Source organism: Mastigoproctus giganteus, chromosome 4, assembly GCF_048544385.1.
Source record: "Mastigoproctus giganteus isolate SK-2022 chromosome 4, ASM4854438v1, whole genome shotgun sequence".
Lineage (NCBI taxonomy): Eukaryota > Metazoa > Arthropoda > Arachnida > Uropygi > Thelyphonidae > Mastigoproctus > Mastigoproctus giganteus.
The window spans coordinates 84398212-84420433 of NC_143578.1; the positions used below are offsets into that span (position 1 = coordinate 84398212).

Here is a 22222-nt window from a genome sequence, read left to right on the forward strand (position 1 = left end):
TATCTTCTGTTAGTGAGAATGAAGACGATTTCATTAGTTGTTAACCCATTTGGACTCTTCCATGTCCACTTTCTGTTCACCCTTTTCTTGAAAAAAAAGTGTCAGTAAATAACAGTCCTTGAGATTCTGCAAATTCCACAAGTCTTTCACCTCTTTTATTTCTTTCACCAATTCCAAAATTTCCTATAGTTCCTCTTTCTGCGCTGTTTTGCCTTTTTCCAACCTTAGCATTGAAGTCCCCCATAATAGTGTAGTGAGTTTTCTGCTCATCTAGAAGTCTCTCAATTTCGGTGTACATTTCTTCAACCTCTGCATCATCATGGCTCGATCTTGGTGCATAAATCATTATAATCTTTTGCTTGTGCCTCTTAGAAATCTTGAGTATTAGTCTTGACACCCTTGGTGATGTACTTTTGAATTTCAAAATGTTGTTTTTAAAACCTTTATGGACCAGAAACCCAACTCCACCTTCACTCCTTTCACTGTTTCCATTGGTGTACAGCAGATTTTCACTTGATAAACTTATAAGTGATTCATTTTTTCTTCTTGTTTCAGCCAAACCGATGATATTGCAATTCACATTTTCTAATTCCTTTTCCAACTCTAATATCCTGTCTTCACTGATAAGCGATCTTACGTTATAACAGGCCAAGTTCAGTTTCCGTGCATGTTCAGTAATTACAGACCTGTTAGTTTAACTAACAGGTCTGTAATTACTCATGTCACCCTTTGTGAATTGAAGATACATTTGCACTTGTTCAGTCCGTGGGGACTTCCCCCGAATCCAAGGATGTTCTCATAATTATAGTTAAGGGTTTGCTTATTTCCTTTGCTGCCTCCTTTAATATAACTGGATAGATCCCAAAAATCCCATGTGCCTTCCTTATGTTTAACTTCAACAATTTCTCCTCCATTTTGCTCTCAGTTATTACAAAATCATTTAACTCCCTGTTAGAGTTTGATAAACATCTGGCCCTCTCCTCATGTGTGAATGAGGATGCAAAACACTCATTTAATTCGGCAGCTATTTGAGAATGATCATCTACAGTCAAACCATTGATATCAAGTGGACCAATCTGATTCATCCCCTCCTTTTAGAGTTTATATAAGTAAAGAAATCTTTGCTGTTTTTCTTTACATCCTTTGCCAAAGATTTTTCATAATCTGCCTTCGCTTGCCTAACCTCCTTTATGACTTGATTACAGACTAGCTTGTATCTACCATAGACTTCTGTGTCGTCTGACAATATACATCCCATGCATTTTTCTTCTCCTCCACGAGGCTCATTAGTTCATCTGACATCCATTTGGGCCTGAACCTAGAGCAGTATTTCTTAGTTGGAACAAAAAGTCTGGTAGCTTCCAAAATTACTTCCTTGAATGCTTCCCATTTAGAATTTGCTGTTTGTTAAAATCATCAGTTAGTCCCACTGAATAGAATCAAAAAAATCTTTGAGACACTGTAGTCCCCCTTTACGAAAACAAAAACCCTTCCCTTTACCTTGTGTTGTTAAACCAAATAACAACAACAACAAAGTCCCCTTTATCCCTGATGGTAAGTATATCTTTAAGTAAATCCCACATCAGTACACTGTGATCACTGTCATCTAATGGTTCCTTTATCCCAAATTCTTAATGCATGAATAATCACTGCTGATAATCAGATCAAAGTATTACTCCCTCTTGTTGCCTCTCTAACATGCATAGAAAACAATCCACAAAAGTCTTGCTAATGTGCAAGTGCCCAACCCACAGGTTCCAGTCTATATCTGGGAAGTTATAATCCCCCATTATAAGACAATGATTTACTGGCCCACTATTTCTCTGTATAATTGTTCATGTACTCAGAATCATTAGGCCTATAACAAACTCCTACCCTTATTTTTGCTTCTTAGAAGAGTTACAAGATATGTTGGGACATAAAAGGGCACCCCTATAAAGAAAGACCTCAATTCTGCAAACTGCAGTGTGTCTGGAGACCAGGCACCCGCTTGAATACCTGACTGAATTCTTTATGGCATTAAACGAAATGAGTAAAGTAAATGCAGAATAAAGTAAAAGTAAAAGTAAATAAGGGAGCAAAAATTTAAACTGAAAAAGGACTGCTGTAGAATAGATATGTAAAAATTTGCTTTCAGCCACAAAGTGATTGATAAAACTTCCATGGGGTGTTGTAGAGGTGGGTAGTTTGAATAAATTTAAGGAAGAATTAGACAAATTATTAAAGGAATGGACAGATGAGGTGGATAGTGCAGTATGTTTTTTGTTTGGTTGGTGCTGCATAAGTTTGTATTGTTGCTTCCTTACATCAGTCGCCACTGCTAATAATACTTTTTCATAATCTCAAGTTGGTTACAGAGGATCGACTGGGAGACCCCAGAACAGAAACCACTTGACATAAAAGAAAAGGAAACAGATCATAGTTGACATTTAAAGGCTTATTTAAAAAGTTCACAGACAGCACAACTCACATCTTTCTTAAATGAATCTGACCATAATAATCTTTATTTTGTGCCCAATGGTCTATATTAAGATCATGGTTATTCATTACTGTACTTGCAGAGTTTGGTGAATGACAATCAAATTTTTACCAGTCTTTTCCAATTTGAAGTTAACTTACACAAATTTCCAAGTCAGGCTGACAGAACCCTAATTCCAACCAAATCCCTGACATTAAGTTCATCTAATTCTCCTATCATTTGTTTCACTGTGAAGTTAATTTTACTTGCTGTAAAATGGTGTGCAGGGGGAAGGGGAATTAAATTGCTTGAGAAGTTGTGGTCTAGAGAAGAATGTGGGAAAATTAGCTTGTTAGCAGCTCCACTTAAAGATCCAGGTTTCTATGGTGAAGATATATTTTAGGTCAGAAGTAGCCAATGGCAACCATGATTCCAGAAAATATATAAATATTATATATTTTAAAATAACCTTCATACTTTTAAACTTTACGATGGACAGGGAGAAGAATTCACAGAAGAGAAAGTTTCAATAGCAGCAAGAAGTCTATAAACTGCATTTTAGATGAATTCAGTTTCAGATTAAAGAAGGTAAAAATAATAATCGAAGTTTATAATGGAAGATGAAACTTTTACTGCTGCTTTTGCTAGGGCTCATGCGATTTTGGGTCAAAGGATATAGACCAAATGAAAAAGACCAAATCATCAGCACAGGAGAGAAATTCTAGAAAGACCAAACAGATGAACCCATACCACTAATACCACATGGGCGCCTCTGTAGCCAGGTGGGAAGAAGCAGCAGTGCATAGCACATGCTTCTTGATTAGACAGGGGTTCGAGCCCGTCACCACCAAATACGGAGAGGTCAGGGAATGACCACTGCATATTCCCCGAGCAATATGGCCTTAGTTGATAATGCTCCTAATAACAATAACAATAACTAATACCACACTGCCCCTGCTAGCCATTCTCTCTTGTGTCCCCCACCCACTACTACTGGGATACACAACTTAAAATTCCCAACAGCTAAATGGAAATAGTCAAATGAACAAAGTAGGAAACCCTCACTAAAGGATGGCCTTCGTTTCATATATAATATTTCAGAATAGAACTCTATCCAACATGTAACCTCTCTGCCTAGCCTGCATGCATGATATTTGCTTATGGGATTCAGCTCAAGCCATATAAAAGCCCATACGCATGATTTTGGTTCTCTATTTCAGAAGACATACAACCAAGGATAAGATAAAAGAAAGCAGCCTCAGAAACAGTGAGAAACCAGGACCAGTTGTCCATCTGGGGTGAAGAAAGAACATAACCAGATAGCCAAACATCACAAACCCAAAAGGGAAGATGAGCCACATTCTAGCATTATGAAGTAGCCAGTGAAATTGTTGTTTCTTATTGAAGATGTCAATTAATTTTAACACAAGATAGATGAATGCAAAACATTTCAGCCATTCTTCACCAATGATAACAGAGAGCAGCGTCATGAACAAAGTCATGAACTTCATCAGCGTCCTGCTGCTGACATACACTTAGTTTCGGCACCTCCGTAGCAGGTGGACAGGGGTAGCAGTGCATAGCACACGCTTCTTGATTAGAACGGGGTTCGAGCCCGTGCCCACCAAATACAGTAGATGTGGAAAGGTCAGGGAATGACCGCCGCATATCCCTGGAGCAATATGGCCTTAGTTGCTAATGCTCCTAAAAACCAAAATTACCTAAATTACCTAAAAACCAAATAAAAACCACTCCAAAGTGACTGGGTGAATTGGGAATTTTTATTAATTTGAACTATCAACTTCCACAACAAAATATGGAAGTCTGTTGGCCAATCAATTACCCGCTGACTAAAGTCAAATTACCATACATCTATTCTACATCTGTGTTTCCTCAATTTGAATCTATGCCCATCAGATTAGTAATGTGAGCAAGCAGAAAAATCCCATCAGCATTGAGCCTGCTCAATCCATTCAAGACCTCATACACCTCAATCAGATAACCTCGCAGATACCTAGTCTCCACACAATTCAACTTGCAGAACTTAAGCCTTTCTTGGTAAGAGCACCACTTTGTCATCTCACCAATCTTGTTGCCCTTCTTTGTACACGTTCAAGCAACTCTAATTCCTTCCTAAAATGACGCATCTAGACCTGTACGCAGTACTCAAGTTGTGGCCTGACCATTGCCTTATACAAAGGGATAACCACCTCCTTGTCTCTGCTGGCAAAATTCCTACATATCATTAACAAGAATCCACGACCTGCTTTGCCAGCCCGTCGGCACTGCTCAGAGAATTTCATATCTGACTGCACAATTAACCCCAGGTCTTTTTCATTCTCCACTTTGCTGAGTTTAGTACCACACAGTTGGTACATTTCTCTTGAATTACTGTTACCTATATGCAATACTTTGCATTTGTCAATGTTAAACTTCTGTTGCTACTTCTCAACCCATCTGCCTAACTTTTCTAGATCCTGTTGCAGTAGCATACTGTCTTTACTGTCATTAACAACCCTGTCAACATTTGTATCATCTGCAAACTTCGACAGTAAGCCTAATATACTTTCATTGATAAATACACAACAACAATGGGCACAGCACCGAACCCTGGGGGACTAGACTAATAACATTAGTCCACAAAGAGCAGTGTCCGTTATTACCACAACTGTCATCTCCCACTCAACCATTCTGTAATCCATTGTAGCAACTTGCCCTTAATGCCATGCTGCTACAATTTGTAAAGCAGTCTTCCATGTGCAACCTTTAATTCCTGTTGCACTAGAATACTGTCATTAATCACCAGTTATCAGATAATACCCAACTTTGTATTATCTGATAACTGAGACATTAAACCTGATATGCCTTCCTTCATCAGTATCATTGATAAATATAGAAAATGACAATGAGCCCCAACACCAAACACTGGGTGACTCCACTAATAACATCAGTCCACGAAGAGCAATATCCATTGATTATCATTCTCTGTCTTCTCCCACTCAACCATCCTTTTATCCATGACAGTAACTTTCCCTTAATGCCACATTGCTCCAGTTTTTACAGCAGTCTTTTATGGGCAACAGTATTAAAAGCTTTCCTGAAATTAAAGTATATGATATAAAAATTATTTTCTGCATCCAGTTCCTTTGTGACCACATCATTGTATCCAGTCAAATTGGTTAAACAAGATTTTCCCTTAACACACCCATGCTTTGTCTGAAGTATATTTGCAGCCTTGTCTAGATGATCCTGGATTAATTCTTTTAACAGTGACTCCATTATTTTCCCTGGAACAGAAGTTAAACTAACAAGTCTATTATTATTTGTGTCACCCTTTGAGAACAAGAGTAGCAACGTGCAGGTAAAGTTTTTACGGCTCCAGCAAACCAAAGTTTTTCTTAAATTTTTTTGCCATTTTATTGACTTCATTGGCATATTAATTTATCTTCTAGAAGTAGCATTATAGTCCTAGTAATGTTACTTAGCTTATTTTGAATTTAGATAGCGATTATTATTTAGTACAAGCACAACCTTATACCTTTTGAAACTTGCTGCCATTGTTATAATAAATTTGATCAATACAGAATAGCATAACGTATATCTTGAACTTGATAGTACAAGATAAAACTAAGTAGCATAATACATAGCACTGTATTAGGAATCTTGAAGCTTAGTATAGTCAATTACATTATAAATCCTATTAATTTTCATTGTTAATTAAATTGCATTTAAATGGAAATCATGCACCAGACTAGAGCAGCAAAGCAACATGCACAAAGTATCAGGAGTGCTGCGACTTGGGGGAAAAACAAAGGGGACAATTCTCCAAAGCATTACAGTCTACAAAAATGTGAAATGTTTGGGGACCTATCTGGAATAGGGCATTATCCAGCCATAGAGAATGATTTTTGTGTTAGGTACAAAGTGTCAAGAAATTAGGCTCCAACTCAGTGTTCTGATGGGTATCTATGAGAGTGTGAAGTCGGGTAGATGTCCTTTGAAGAAATTAAAATGGGAAGTCGACCTCTCAGCTGCCCAACTGCACGGCAGAGCTCACTCTTGTGCATGAAGAAACACAGCAGCTAACTTCAGGGCAGAATGCGATGGTCCCACAGAAGTTATTGTTGGCAACTCAACTGTCAGAGAAACAGGAAATATATTGTGCAAAAAGGATGAGTGGTATAGGACCAGGGTGTGTCTGCCAGGGGCAAAAGTTGATGATGTTGTATAGCAGATATCATCTTTTAAGGGCACAAAAGATGATGTTGTTGTACATGTTCACACTAATAACATTAAATGTAGGAGATCTGCAGATTTAATTAACAAGCAGAGGTCAATGTTGAAAAAAAGTCATGAGTTGGGATTAAATTTGAAAGTGTCTGCAATTCTACCCAGATAGGATAGGAGGGAGTATATAATGAGAGTATATGTCAATCAATTCGGCCCTAGAGAGATTGTGCAAGGCTCATGGTGTAGAATTTTTCTCAGCATGGTCTGTGCTTCTTAACAGGAGAGATTACTTCTAGAGATATACAGATGGGATACACTTCAATAGAAAGGGTGCAAGAATATTTGCTGATGCTAATGTTAGGTTGGACAAAAAACTGCTAGCTTTGGGGGGGGGGGGGATTCACAGACTAATAGATAAGAGTAGCAACAGGCAGAGGTGGAAGTAATTCTTGCACTAGTTCTATTGGAATGTGCAGCAGCCTGGAAAGCATGTTGCTAGGGATTTCAGGAACTGGTGGGAGTCATCATAAAACAAGCAAATAACTGTTACACTTAACTAAGAGTCAGTTTTGAGTGTTTGGTGTGACATACGCACTGGGAAACCAAAAATGATTTAGGAGTTTGTTATAGGCCTAATGACTCTGATGAGTACAATGAAAAACTATACAGAAAAATAGAGTGAGCCAGTAAATCAGGATGTCTTATAATGGGGGATTTTAACTTTCTAGATATATACTTGAACTTATGGATTGGTCACTCGCACACAAGCAAGACTTTTGTGAATTTATCAGATGATTGTTTTCTATAGCATGTTCGAGAGGCAACCAGAGGAAGTAATACTCTTGATCTCATTATCAGCAGTGATTATTCATGCAATAAGAATTTACAGATAAAGGAACCACTAGGTGGCAGTGATCACAATGTACTGATGTGGGATTTTCTCAAAGATATAACTGCCAAGGGTAAAAAGAAGGGTTTTTGTTTCGTAAAGGTGACTATAGTGGTCTCAGTGATTTTTTAAATTCAATACAGTGGGACCAACTCATGATGTTACCAACAGCAAATTCTAAATGGGAAGCATGCAAAGGATTAATCTTGAACGCTACAAGGCTTTTCATACCAACTAAGAAATATTGTTCAATGTTTAGGCCCAAATGGATGTCAGATGAACTAATGAGACTTATGGCAGAGAAGAAAAATGCATGGGATGTACATAATTATCAGGAGACACAGATGCCTATGGTAAATATAAGATAATCTGTAATCAAGTCATAAAGGAGGTTAGACAAGCAAATGCAGATTACAAGAAATCCTTGGCAAAGGATGCAAAGATAAACAGAAAAGACTTCTTTAGTTATGTAAACTCTAGAATGAAGGGGTTGAATCAGATTTGTCCACTTGATATTGATGGTTCAATTGTTGATGATTCTGCTCAGGTAGCTGACATACTGAATGAGTATGTTGCATCTAATTACACACATGAGGAATTCTGTAAGTGGAGGCCAGAAGTTTATCAACCTCTAAAAGCAAGTTAAATTATTTTGTACTAACTGTTAAATGATTTTATAATAACTGAGAGCAAAGTGGAGGAGAAACTGTTGAAGTTAAACATAAGAAATGCACCTGAAGTGGATGAGATTTATCCAGTTATATTAAAAGTGGCAGCAAATGAAGTAAGCAAACCCTTAGCCATAATTAGAGGCGAATCACTTTTGCCTCTGCCTGCAGCTATTATTAATCTTTCAGTCTGTGAATTCCCCCTCACATCGTTTCATTGCTCCCTGTATGATGATCTCAGACTTCCTCTTCATGCACTTATTAATTTTCAACCAGGACAGGAGACGTCTTTGCTTCAAAGCTCTGAGTCGTATCTGATTCTTCAGGCTTTCGCTCAAGAGTTGTTCTGCAAAGGCATTCAGTGTCAACATATCTCAACAGGATACAGCACAATGACCCCGTTGATTTATAGCTGATCTGATCTGCTTTAATAATTGTTGAATATGTAAACTGACATCCTCAAGATGTGTAATTTTTCCTCTGGATTAGGTCTGCATACAAAATTGAGTTTTTTGTTTTGTTTTTTAGCAGCACCACTACTTTCTTTCTTTATTTTTATTTAATTTTTTTATTATATATATTTTATTTTCTTCTACTTCATTTATTATTTCATTTTTATTCATTTCTTTTCCATATCCAGCACCATGGGTGGGTTCAACCCCCCTCTGGAATGGGCCCCCCAGAGGATAGTGGCCTACCTTCTGTCAACACCAGGTGAACCAGAGTCTCTTTTGAGACAGTACATGCTTTACATGGACTGGCCCACCTTCCCATGGCGTGGATGAGCACTCAGAATCATCTGTCCAGGTGACAGATGATTCTGGGTAGCCAAGCGGCCAGAATAGAACAGAACACACACAAACCTACACCAAACATATTTCTGGTCCTTTTATAGTGGTACTATTTTTCACGGAGTTGAACTGATGTTCTAGGTGCCGCTCTTTACATATACACGTCCACTGTGAATCCCGCCCCCCAAGCTGGCAGCTTTCCAACCCACCTAACACTGCCTTGATAGCATAAGCAAATATTCTTGCACCCTTTCTATTTAAGTGTATCCCATTCCTGTATAAACAGTCTCTCCTGTTCGCAAGCCAGACCATGAAGAAAAAAATTTTACCCCACGAGCCTTACACAACCTCTCCAGGGCTAAACCGATTGATGAAGCTCTCATATGCTCCCTAATATCGTGTCTGAGCAGAATTGCAAACACTTTCAAATTTAACTCTAACTTGCAACTTTTTTTCAACATTGACCTGTACTTGTTAAGTATATCTGCAGATCTCTTACTCTTAAGGTCATTGGTGCCAATGTATACAACAATATCACATTTTGTGCCCTTAAAAGACGATATCTGCTCTACAACATTATCTACTTTTGCACCCTTACAGACATACCCTGGTATGTCTGCAGGGGTTCCACCTATCATTTTTGCATAAGATTTCCCCATCTTCCTGACAATAGAGTCACCGACAATAACTAGCTCCTGTGGAACCTGCACATTCTGCCTTGGAGATTGCCACTGTGTTGCCTGATACACAGGAGTGAGCTCTGCCATTGAGTTGGGCAGCTGAGAGCTTGATGGGCCCGTCATATTTCTTCGAGGACATCTACCCTATATCCCAAACTCTCATAGACACCCATCATAACGCTGAGTTGGCACTTAATTTCTTGACACACTCTGCAGCAAACACAAAGACATCCAGCTTGGCTAGATCATGTCCTGTTCCAGAAAGGTACACAAATATTTTACATTTAACACATTTTTTTAGACTGTGATATGTTAGAAGAATCACCCCTGAGCCACAGCACTCCCACTACTCTGTCTGGGTCATGATTCCGTTTAAGTACAATTTAATTAACAATGAAATTTAATAAGATTACTAAATTTTATTGATTAATTGTTAATACTATACTAGGGCTAACAGATTCCTAATACAGTGCTACGTATTACACTAGTTTTACGTTATACATTATGTTATCAAGTTTGAGATATACGTTACGCTACTCAATGTACAGAATATTGATCTAATACGCTACAACAATGGCGGCAAGTTTCATAAGGTACAAGGCTCTACGGATACTAAGTATTAACTTGAAAAATCGGTATCTAAATTCAAAATAAACTAAGGAGCATAACTAGGACTATAAAGCTACTTCTAGAAAATAAATGAATATGAAAATTAAATCAAAATGGAAAAAAATATAGCTCAGACTTATCCGTTTGCTGGAGCTGTAAAACCTTCTACTACATGTGCTTATTGGTTGTTTCCCAAGTTTAAAGCCCCTTGAAAGAATACACCGCTGTTATTTATTTGTTATTTTGGTTTTTTAGGAGCTTTAGCAACTAAGGCTATATTGCTCCGGGGATATGCGGTGGTCATTCCCCGACCTTTCCGCATCCTCCGTATTTGGTGGGCAAGGGCTCGAACCCCAATCTAATCAAGATGTTGTTGTTATTTTTGGCGCAAGGGCTGCTCAGGCCATATTGCGCCGATCAGCGATGTGGACGATACTCATGATGACTGTTTTGCAAACAATCAGAACTGATCATATAAGTTTATCCGTTTGATAAATGAGAAAAATTCTGTGAGATTGGCATTATTACCTATGATATGACAGAGGTTTAAAGATTCTTTAAGATTAGGAAGAAAACTGAATGAGAGTTTCCGGGCATGCGAGTATAAGGTGCATTCAACAAGAATGTGCTTCATTGTGAGTTGAGAATTGCAGTGTGTACACTGAGGAGGATCATTGCCTGTGAGGAGGAATAGGTGGGTAATGTGACTGTGACCAATTCTTGCTCTGGCTAGGATTACTTCTTCCTTTCTGTTTTCCCGGAAGCTAGAGGCCCATAATTGTGGATCTGGTTTTATTTGAAAGAGCTTATTATCTGGTTTATTTTGCCATATAAGTGTCCATTGTTCCTTACATATTCTTTGTATATTAGATTTGTAGTCAGCATATGGAACGAGAGCACATGATGACTCTGAATTAGAAGGATGTTTGGCTGCATAATCTGCACATTCATTTCCAGGTATCCCAGTGTGGCCTGGGATCCAGCAAAAGATAACTACAAGCTGGCGTTCCTGAGTGTGTATCAACATATCTCTTATAGTTTTTATTAAAGGATTCTTTGGTGAGGAGGTGTTTTGTAGGGTTATAAGTGCACTCTGCGAGTCCGTATATATTATACTCTTTTTGATGGACAGATGGAGAATATTTTGTAGGGCAAGCTTGATGGCAAATAACTCAGCTGTATAACTGCTGCATTCTGTGGGAAGTGATAGAGAGATGGTGTTAAAAGGGAATACTGCTGCAGCACCTACTGCGCTATCAGACTTTGATCCATCGGTATATATTTTTGTAAAAAGAGGATAATTCTCTGTGTGAGCAGTATGGAGTTGTTGTATATTGATATTTGCCAGGGAATGCTTCCCCCAGTTTACGAAGTAATTGTCGCAGGATGGTATAGTATAGGCCCATGGGGCGACTGGACAGGTTGGATCTTGGAGGACTTTTTCGAGATGGACATTCCAGGTTTCTGATAGTGCTTGTAATCTGATACCAGTAGGCTGAACAGCACTGGGTTTATTTCTATAAAAGATTTTAAACTGTGGGTCACTAAGTATAGGCCAAATTGGATGGGTAGGCATGCTTCGAATTTTAGCTGCATAATTCAGAAGTAACACCTTTCTTCTGAGACAGAGTGGAACTTCATTGGCTTCAATATAAAGGCTTTGTACTGGCGATGTCCTAAAAGCTCCTGTAGCAATCCTGAGAGCAGAATGTTGAATAGGTGCAAGGCGTGTAAGTACGCTTTCCTTGGCAGAGTCATAAACTGGGGCACCATAATCAAGACGAGACCTAATTAGAGTTCTATACAATTGAAGCAGGGTATAGCGATCTGCACCCCATGTTGTCGAAGAAAGAACTCTGAGTATATTCATTTTTTTCTGGCAAGTAGTCCGCAGATATTTGATATGTTCTAAGAAATTAAGCTTACTATCAAAAATGAGGCCCAGGAGAGAAATACTTTTCATGACTAATATAGGATGATTCGTTAAGTGAAGTTCTGGTTCAGGATGCATCTTTCGTTTGTTGCAAAAATGAATGACACTGGATTTCTGGTGTGATAGTCGGTATCCATTCTGTGTCATCCATAATTCAATATTGTTAAGAGAGGTTTGTAGTTGCCTTTCGATGAAGTTCATATTCTGTAAACTGCAGGAAACAGTCAGGTCATCGGCATAGAGATATGTGTTTACAGGGACTGGTATGCATTTGGTTATATTATTTATTCTTATTGCAAATAAGGTAGAACTCAGAACTGAGCCTTGTGGGACTCCTTCCTGTTGTATATAGATTTGCGAGAGGACTTGCCGATAGCGGACTTGAAAAGTTCTATTCTGAAGGAAGTTTTGTATGAAATATGGTAAGTGGCCTCTGAGGTCAAGGGAATGTAGATCTTTCAAGATACCAAAACGCCAAGTGGTGTCAAAGGCCTTTTCTATGTCAAGGCATACCATAACGAGATGCTCGTTTCGGATAAACGCATTCCTGATGTTTGTTTCAGCTTTGACCATGAGATCCAGGGATGATCGATTTTTCCTGAATCCAAATTGGCTATCAGATATTAAATGTTTGGAGTCAAGATACCAGGTTAGTCGGCGGTGTATCATTTTTTCCAGGGTTTTGCCCAAGCAGCTGGTAAGAGAAATAGGTCTATAGTGGTGAGGGACAGAGTGATCTTTCCCTGGTTTGGGAATTGCCAGTACATAGGAGTGATGCCAGCATGTGGGGAATGAATGTTCAGTGAAAATACGATTGTAGAAAGTTAACAGCAAGGATAATGCTTTGTTATCTAAGTGTTTAAGCATTGTATAATACACTCCATCTGGACCAGGAGCACTGTTCTTTGAGGTATGTATAGCTTCTTGAAGTTCAATCATAGTGAGGGGCCGATTATATGATAGACACGATTTGGTTTTGAAGTTCAATCGAGATTTTTCAGCTGAAGCTTTAATCTTCTGAAATGACTGGTCGTATGCGGTCGATGCAGACAGCTGTGAGAATACAGATCCTAAAGCATTTGCAATTTCTGCAGGAGTACACAGCTCCTGTCCATTCCAGTTGAAAATTGGGGAGGATGGAGGAGGAAATTTGCCATTTAATTGTTTTATTTTTCTCCATATTATTCTAGAATCTGTATTTTTATTAATTGAATTTGCAAATCGGATCCAGGAGTCTCTTTTTGCTTTTTTCCTGATATGGCGAGCCTTGGCTCTGAGTTTTTTATAAGTTATAAGATTATTGGTAGTAGGATGTTTGCGGAATATATTCCAGGCTCGGTTTTTTTCTTTTTTGGCACTTCTACAGTCTTCATTCCACCAATAATTTATGGATCTACGAGAGCTTGACTGTGACTGTGGAATGGCAATAGACGCAGCTGCTAGGATTTGTTTAGTGATATGGCTGGTGACTATGTCAATTGGACAAGATTCAATTATCTGATTATCAAATGATACATGATAAGTATATTTTGCCCAATCAGCCTTGGAAAATTTCCATTTCATGCAGTTTTCTGAAGTCACAGAGTGTGAAGTTTGAATTTTACAGATTAGTGGATAGTGATCACTGTTCAGTGGATCATCCAAAGCTGTCCACTCAATACAAGGAAAAAGGATTGGAGAGCATATAGATAGATCTATTGAGGACACAGTTCCTGTTTGGAGATGAATGTAAGTTGGTGAACCAGTATTTAGGATGGATAAATTCTGCCTGTCAATGAGCATTTCAATAAGTTGTCCCCGTCCATCTGCATTGGGAGAGCCCCACAATGGATGGTGTCCATTGAAGTCGCCCAATAAACAGAAAGGGGTTGGCAACTGCAGTATTAGATCTTCAAGTTCATGAATAGTGCAAGGCTGAGTGGGCGGTAGATAGATAGAGACAACTGTTATAGTGACTCCAATTGCTATTCGCGCAGCAACCGCTTCAATAGAGGTTTGCAAAGGAATACGCCTGCAAGGGACTCGTGAATCTATGAGAATAGCAACCCCACCGTGAGCTTTATTTGTAACTGGTCTATCTTCTCTGAAAAGAGAATAATTTTTGATCGAGAGAGATACCTTAGGAGTTAAATATGTCTCCTGTAAACAGATGCCAACTGGATTATGACGTTTAATTATTTCCTGGATGTCATCAATATTGCTACACAAGCCTCTGCAATTCCACTGGACTATATTATTCATTGTTTAGATTTAGATGAGGGAGCTGAGTCTGTCTGCTTTTTAAAAGTCTGTTTACCGCGGTCAATTTTGATTTTATCTCTTTTTGAGAAAACTGGTCTCTTGTCTATTTCATCTTCCGGATGGATCTCCAGAATCGTTTCTGTTTCTTCCTGACTGGGGATTTCATTGGTATCCATAAGGATGGAGTCAACTGGCTGTTTGCTAACGGGATCTGGTTTCTCTGTTTGAACGGATATTAGAGGGGCTGCATGGACAGCAGGTGGTATGGTTTGTTTGTTTTGTTTGTTTGTTTCGGGATTTATTGGGCGCATCGGCAACTATGACCATAGTGCGCCAAGGTGGTATGGTGATTGGCGTGTTGTTAGCCCTGCTTGATATATGTTGCTTTGATGATTGTGGTGCAGAAGAGAGCAGGGATCGAGCCCATTCAGCAATAGAGATGTTTGGTGGAATTGATGTGTCAGTTTGGATGGATACTGAATGAAATTTTTTAGAGGCTTCGGCATATGTACGTCTAGGCATCTGTATTTGCAGTTGCTTTCGTGCTTCTGGGAACGAGACTTTGTTTTCTATTTTATATTTCTGGATTTTTTTCTCGTATTTCCACTGTTCACAATTTTTGGAGAAGGCTGGATGGTTGCCTTTACAGTTGGGACAAAGAGAAGACTGGGCATTACAATCAGTTTGGGTATGCTCTTTCGATCCACAGTTTGGGCAGATTGGGTCACCTCGACAGACTGTTTGTGAGTGTCCAAATTTCTGACACTTATAACATCTTATTGGGTTTGGAATGTATGGCCGTATGCGACAATGCAAATACCCTGCTTTCACTGACGAAGGTAGGTTTGGTGAGCTGAATGTTAGTATGATGCTCCGAGTTGGAGTTAGCTCGCCATCTTTTTTCATCATGATTCTTTTGGCCTGTGTGACTTTCTGTTCCTGCAATTCCTGTACAATTTCCTCCTCTGAAACATTCATTAGGTCCCATTCTGAAATTACGCCTTTGGATGTATTTAGTGTGGGATGTGGGGACACCTTGACTTGAATTCCACCAAATGAATTGAGTCTAAGTAGAGACTCAGAGTGTTTAGAGCTTGTGGTCTCTACAAGCAAGTCGCCAGATTTTAGTCGCCTCACCATTTTCGGGGAACCAGCTACATTCTCAAGACATTTTTGAATTAGAAATGGCGATAGATTGCCTAAGGGTTGGTTTGTCAGTGAATGGAGAATCAGAAAACTCGGATGTTCAATTCGATGAGTATCCGTTTTCAGTCTCTTTGGATTGGTAGAGTCGATATCAGGTTGATGCAAATCCGTATTATTCAGATTTGCAGTCTTAATCGGGGGGAAGTTGTCATATTCCATGTTTTGCTCCTTTTGGCCCTGGGGGTTTGCTTTACCTCCCAGGTTTCCGGCCCCGCCACGGGGAGGCAGGAGCAGTGCTCTAATCAAGAAGCATGTGCTACACACTGCTGTATCTGCCCACGGAATGCCGAACATAACTGCAATGACTGAAGAAATTATTAGTGATTCCAAAAGAAGCCTACAAGAATTGCTTCAAGAAGTTTTGGAAGTGTTAAGGAGGCTACTTCAAAGTATATCCATCTGAAAAAGATGAACCCTCATCATTTCCCAAAAATTAGTTCAGTCCCTGAACTTTTTCTAAAAGTTTTCATCCCTGTGTCAAAGTGGCAACATGTTTCTAATATTCGTATGATGTCCACATATGATGACTTAACCTACATGTCAATTTTTATTAACTATGCTCTGGGATTAGGGTATAAGAAAATAAATGTGAAACATTTTTTTCTAATTTCCAGGATAGTTGAGTAGCAGCAGACAGTGCAATTATTAATGGGCACAGATCTTCTTGGAGCTGTGCCCATTAATTAGTAAGGTTATTAGTAGAGATCCTCAGGCTAAGTGCTGAACCCCTTACTGTTTAAAGTATTTATTAACAATACTTGGGTGGTTAGCAGAAAACAAGGCATACAGTGCTGCAGCAAGACAGAAAAATTAAGAAAATGGGTTGAAAAGTGGCAACCAATACAGGTCTAAACTGATAAATAGAAAGAACTACACACGAATAACAGTAATCTCAGAATAACATACCAGTTTGGTGACACAACAATAAAGGTAGCATAGAACAAAAAATACCTGAGAGTAACAGTACAGTCTGACATGAACTCTGTGCTGCTCAGAGTTCTGGTTCCTAGGAGAGTTCTAACAATCATATACAAGAAGGGCCATGCAAATGTTGTTTGGTTTTTAGGAACATTAGCAACTAAGGCCATACTGCTCCAGAGATATGACGTGGTCATTCTCTGACCTTTCCGCATCCTCCGTATTTGGTGGTCACGGGCTCGAACCCTGGTGCGTGTGCTAACACACTGCCGCTCCTGCCCACCTGGCTACGAAGGGGCCGGGACATGCAAATGATTATCCCTTTGTTCAAAGCAATGGTTAGGCTAAATCTTGGGTATTGCATACTAGACCTCATTGAATAAGCAAATATGAATGCATCAGAGTTACTATGAGTAAAAAAGGTGCATGTATACTCAAGTATGCTAACTGTAGAAATTTAGTAAAAGCTGAGAATTTGCAGTAGTGGTTAAGTCATGAAATGCTGACAATGTATGAATATTGGAGAAGTGGTGGCACTCAGACACAAGGGATGCAAAATTTGAATATGAGGACTACAATGTGTACAGAAAGGACAGACAGGAGAGTTATGCGCTTAGATAAGAAGAAAATAGAATCTAAGGCAGTGCATCAGTCCTTGGAAGTGGCAATGTCAGTCAGTTTTAGTACAGAAGCACCGAAAAACAAAAATGTTATAGGCCTAATAACTGTGATGAGTATAATGAACATCTATGCAGACAAATAGATTGGGAAAGTAAATCAGATTGACTTGTAATGGGGGGAATTTTATTTTCAGATACTCATGGGATGATGTGAGTTGGTCACACACACAGTAGCAAGACATTTGTAGATTTAATTGACTGGATGAATATTTCCGACACCAGCATGTTAGAGAGACAAGAGAAAGCAATACCATTTGACCTGATTACCAGCAGTGATTCTTGCATTAAAAATCTGCAGATAATAGAGCACAAGGTGGCTGTGATCACAATGTATTGATATGGTGGTAACATCTTTGTTTAACATCTTGTTACCAGGACAGTATTTACAGAGATAGAATACACTTAAATAAAAAGGAGGGGGGGGTGCAAGAATATTTTCGAGGTAGTGATAGATGGATCAGAAAACTGCTAGCTTGGAAGGATACACACATTAATAGAACTACAGCCAAAGGCACAGCTGAAAGCGATTCTTGCACTACTTCTGTTGGAAAATACAAGATGTCGGGTATATCAAGCCCAGCTGAGGGTCATCATGGAACAAGTGAATACACGGGCTGTGTAAGAGTAACTTAGAATAAGAACATGTGAATGTATTTGTATGTACACTAATGCTAGGAGCACTGTAAATTAACCTGATGAATTTGAAGCAATGATTAAGTCATCAAATGCAGACATTGTAGGGATAGCAAAAAATGGTGTCACTCTGACATAAGTGATGTCGAATACGAATGTGTGGAGTACAATGTATACAGGAAGGACAGCAAGGGTTATGCTTTTAGTTAAGAAACATTAAATCTATGTATATTGTAAATTTGGTATGAATCAGCTTGAAAACAAGAATTTCTTAATGAGGTGTATTTGTAATCTAGGGTGGCAGCCATCCTGTTTTAATATGATGCACTGATTAGAAATGAAATAATGCTTCCATAACAGCAATAGCATGTTAATAGTGTGACATCAAGAGATAGCAATGATCACTTTTTATACTGGTCCCATGTATACTGATGTAAAAACAAAAGAAAAAAGACTGTCAACAGAAGTTGTGCACTATACCTGAAATGCAGATAAATCATCTGGGCTCTGTGGAACATGACTGATATGAATGGGGATGATAAGAAACAATGTTGAAATTTTTCTTTTTGTGGCAGATGTAAAAAAAAAGGGCCACTCCCAGGCATCATTTAGCCATTATATAATACTAAATACACTCTGTCAATGCATGGCTGCTGGGTTGTTAAATTACTTGGCATCACACTACTGGAAATCATCACTTTACTGAAAATTATATGTGTAATATATATGGACGAAATATAAATGTTGCTTTTTAGTTTACAGAAAGCCATTTTCCTGCTTTTCCCATATAAAATGTGGGGGGGGGCTGTCTATAAATTAAATCACAGAATAAAAATTATGCAGCAAGTTTGGTGTGAATGGCCAACTACTTCAGGAAACTCAAACACTGCATAAATAACAAATACAACACTGTATACTTAATCAGGATAGGGCTAAATACGCTAAATTATTAAACATAATTTCTTCTTGCATTTTAGTTGCACCTGTTGCTGTGCTCAGTCGTGACTAAATGAAACTTAATAAAATGTTGAATTCTTACTGACTGTCATGTATCATTAATACTGATTTTTATGAGCCTAAAAATACCTTTCTGAAAAAAAAAAAAAATACAGCTGTCTAATGAAAAAGTTATCGCATCAAAGGTGTAAATTTAATGAAATGATTTTTCGTTCAATTTTTACACGATACTTTCATTTCATACTGATATTTAAAAATATCAGTACGAAATACTGAACGATTAAAAACAATCAGCGATATTTCTTCAGAGATTCTTCAGATCTCTGAAGAAATACAACTTTTCATTTCCCCTTAAATTACAGTACCCCACATATAAGTATTACTTTCCTTCAGACACAAATATAATCAATACCAAATTGAAAACATATACTCGCTAACCCTAATTTTTAATCACGATGTAATAGTTGTCTGAGTTGAGATTATGGCGTCAGGCGTGTATGGGCCACAGCAAAAACCCGGATGTCATATAGTCAACAGAGAGCAAGATGTAAACTATCGCCATTTTTGCAATTTGCGGTGCGCACGGTAACTTAGCATTTGGAAAATATGCCTTCTACGTAATTATTCAGAAGGAAATACGATTGCTGCTATTATTAACCTTAAAAATGGTGAAAAATCTCCGTCCGTTGGACAATAAGATCACTTAAGACACTTTAAATAAATGCTCCGAAATACAACCCATGACATTCTACAGGGCGCCGCCATCTTGGGAACGACGCTAGTCGGTTAAAATAAAATTAAATAAAAATATAAAAATTATTAAGATACGGACTAATATACAATATTCTAGCTATCATTATAAACTGCATGCGTCTCAAGCATTCAGATTTAATTTTACATATCGTATAATGCTTTTCTTATAGTTTCGCGCCTTTACAATCCACTGACAGCAAATCTGAATATGTCGCCATATTGAATGGCTACACAGTAGAGGCCCAGACATAGCTTACATACAATATATGAAATTATTGCTTACTTGTATTGTACACATGTAACTCATCAACAATTCCTTCGTTTCCGCCACCGAACACAATCATAAGGTCTTTGATAGCAACCGCTCGATGACCATGACGCGGTCGTGGAGCTGGACCAGTTGTATTAGTCACCCGCTTCCACTTCATCATGGGTGCCGCCATCTTGGCTCATACCCACAATGCTGGGGAGATGGTATTAGAATCAGAGATGAAACTACAAAAAATCATTCCACCATCATTTATTACCGGAATTGTACTGCAAAAATATGAAAAGTGTATATGTATTATTTTTATTATTATTAAATACAACTTTTTTAAGACTTTAATAATTTTTTTTATTTCCCACAATGCATTATTGTAAGACGTGATCAGCTGTGCATCTCCTGCCATTTGTTGTGAGGTGATGTTTAAGTGTGCTTCAATACTTTAATATTACAAGCTTGTGTTGTTCGCCCATTTCATGCAGCCACATGAGACTTATGGCAACTTAGCATCAATAAAATAATTATTTTAGTGCATGTATGCTTATTTTCAGAAGCATACAAATAAAAAGTGAAAATCAGTTTTGCTGATGTAATGTAATGTTGTGTTATAAAAACAATGTCTGCTAGGCCATTTTTAAAGAGCTTCGGCTATTCATTTATCCACGTTTCTGGTACTTTTATGTTTATTGTATTAATTGTTCAGTTGGGAATCTTTGATAATGTATATACCGAATGCGACTTCGAATTCTATGCAGAACTTCCTGAACGAGATGGAAGCTATTTCCCCACTTGGTTAAAAATGCCTGCGAATGCACTCGTTAACCTGGGTTATTTAATAATAGCTGTAGTGTGGTTTACGTATATTTTCCTACAGTGTAATGATAGATCAGCAATAGAACATCGAAATATGTATTATATAAAGCTTGCCGACATTTATTACTATTACGTTTTTTTATGGCTTACGATAAGTTATGGGCCAGTCCAGTTTTTCCGTATCATTACGCAGAAGCATTACATGGCTGTGATTGATCAATGGCTCACTCTGCCTTTTTTTTCGTGGGTAATTATATGGGCACAGCATCGGAATGGAAATAATTCATATAGGGTAGTATTCTCTGTATCATTTATTTCACTTTTAAGCTATACAATAACGCTTATAGTTAAATGTGGATTTGAAATAGTTCTTGTGTTGCATATAATTTTGACATTACTTTCAGTGCTCCTTATACAGAACAAGCATGGTAATCAAGAATCGCAAAAAAATTTTATTAAGGGTTTATTATGCTGTTTTGGATTTATTGTATTGAAGATATACGACAAAGAATTGGCTGTATTCCCAGTTTTTGATACATTAACAGGCCATTTCTGGTCAAAAATTTGTGACATTTTACAAATTCATTATACATGTAAGTTTTTCTTATCTCTTACACTCAATAAAAATTTATAAGTGCTGAAATTGACTTTTTGCTTGCTCAGCTGATATTTGAGACTACTTGACTCATTTCAGACTACTTGGTAATACCACTTAACACATGCAAATCCAGATCTCCTTTTGATGTGGATTTTTGGTAATAAGATGAGCACTTTGTAAATAATTTTTTTTTTTTTAATATAATTGCCTCCACTGTTGCAGTCTTTATACATATTAAAGATGAAGAAATATATAATAATAGAAAATGTCAGTTTTTATTATCATGTGATAAAACATCTATAATTTGACACTTTTAAATATATTTGATATTTTTATTGATGACACCTTTAAAAATGTTTAAATATTAACAGATTCTGGAGGGTGGTGGTAGCCTAAACAGGAAAATATAGTAAACATCTTCATCTTTATTTGAAGTCTTAAGTTCATCATAATTTGCATTGTCCCCTAAGAAAACTGTAAAAATTAGCTTTTAACAGCTGGTATCCAAGTCTATCAATCAAAATCACATCCAACAGTAAGAACATATATATATGATAGTAAAAAGACTCCAGTTTGAAGCTCTGCTGTTATGTTGGCCATGAATGACAAGTGCTAAAATCTGTACAGAATTAAAAATCCTTAACCTTAAAAACATGGAATGTAGGAGGGTAAAAAGAACCTCAAATTATTAATTAGGAACTCCTGGTCTTCATTAAAAAAAAATCATCTTCAGTTTGATCAATAAAGACATCAATCACAGAATGCATTGCTAAACAATACAGTAATTAAATAAAGTACAGTGAGAATCTGGTATAAAAATTTGGCCTCAATAATACAAAATAAGATGTTTCTGTTTCAATAAATACCTTATGTATAAGTTTACTTTGATGATTTAGGATT

General features: G+C 37.8%; 1 protein-coding gene across 3 annotated transcripts in view; it reads right to left on the reverse strand.

Annotated features, from left to right (window-relative positions):
- The window catches only part of Hcf (Host cell factor), a 722783-nt gene that overhangs the window by 625264 nt on the left and 75297 nt on the right, over window positions 1–22222 (reverse strand). For all 3 annotated transcript variants that reach the window (XM_090372788.1, XM_090372787.1, XM_090372786.1), the window contains exon 2: window positions 19930–20141. In XM_090372788.1, the coding sequence (XP_090228914.1) occupies window positions 19930–20089 (160 nt within the window). In that variant the 5' untranslated portion in view covers window positions 20090–20141. The remainder of the gene's footprint in view (window positions 1–19929; window positions 20142–22222) is intronic.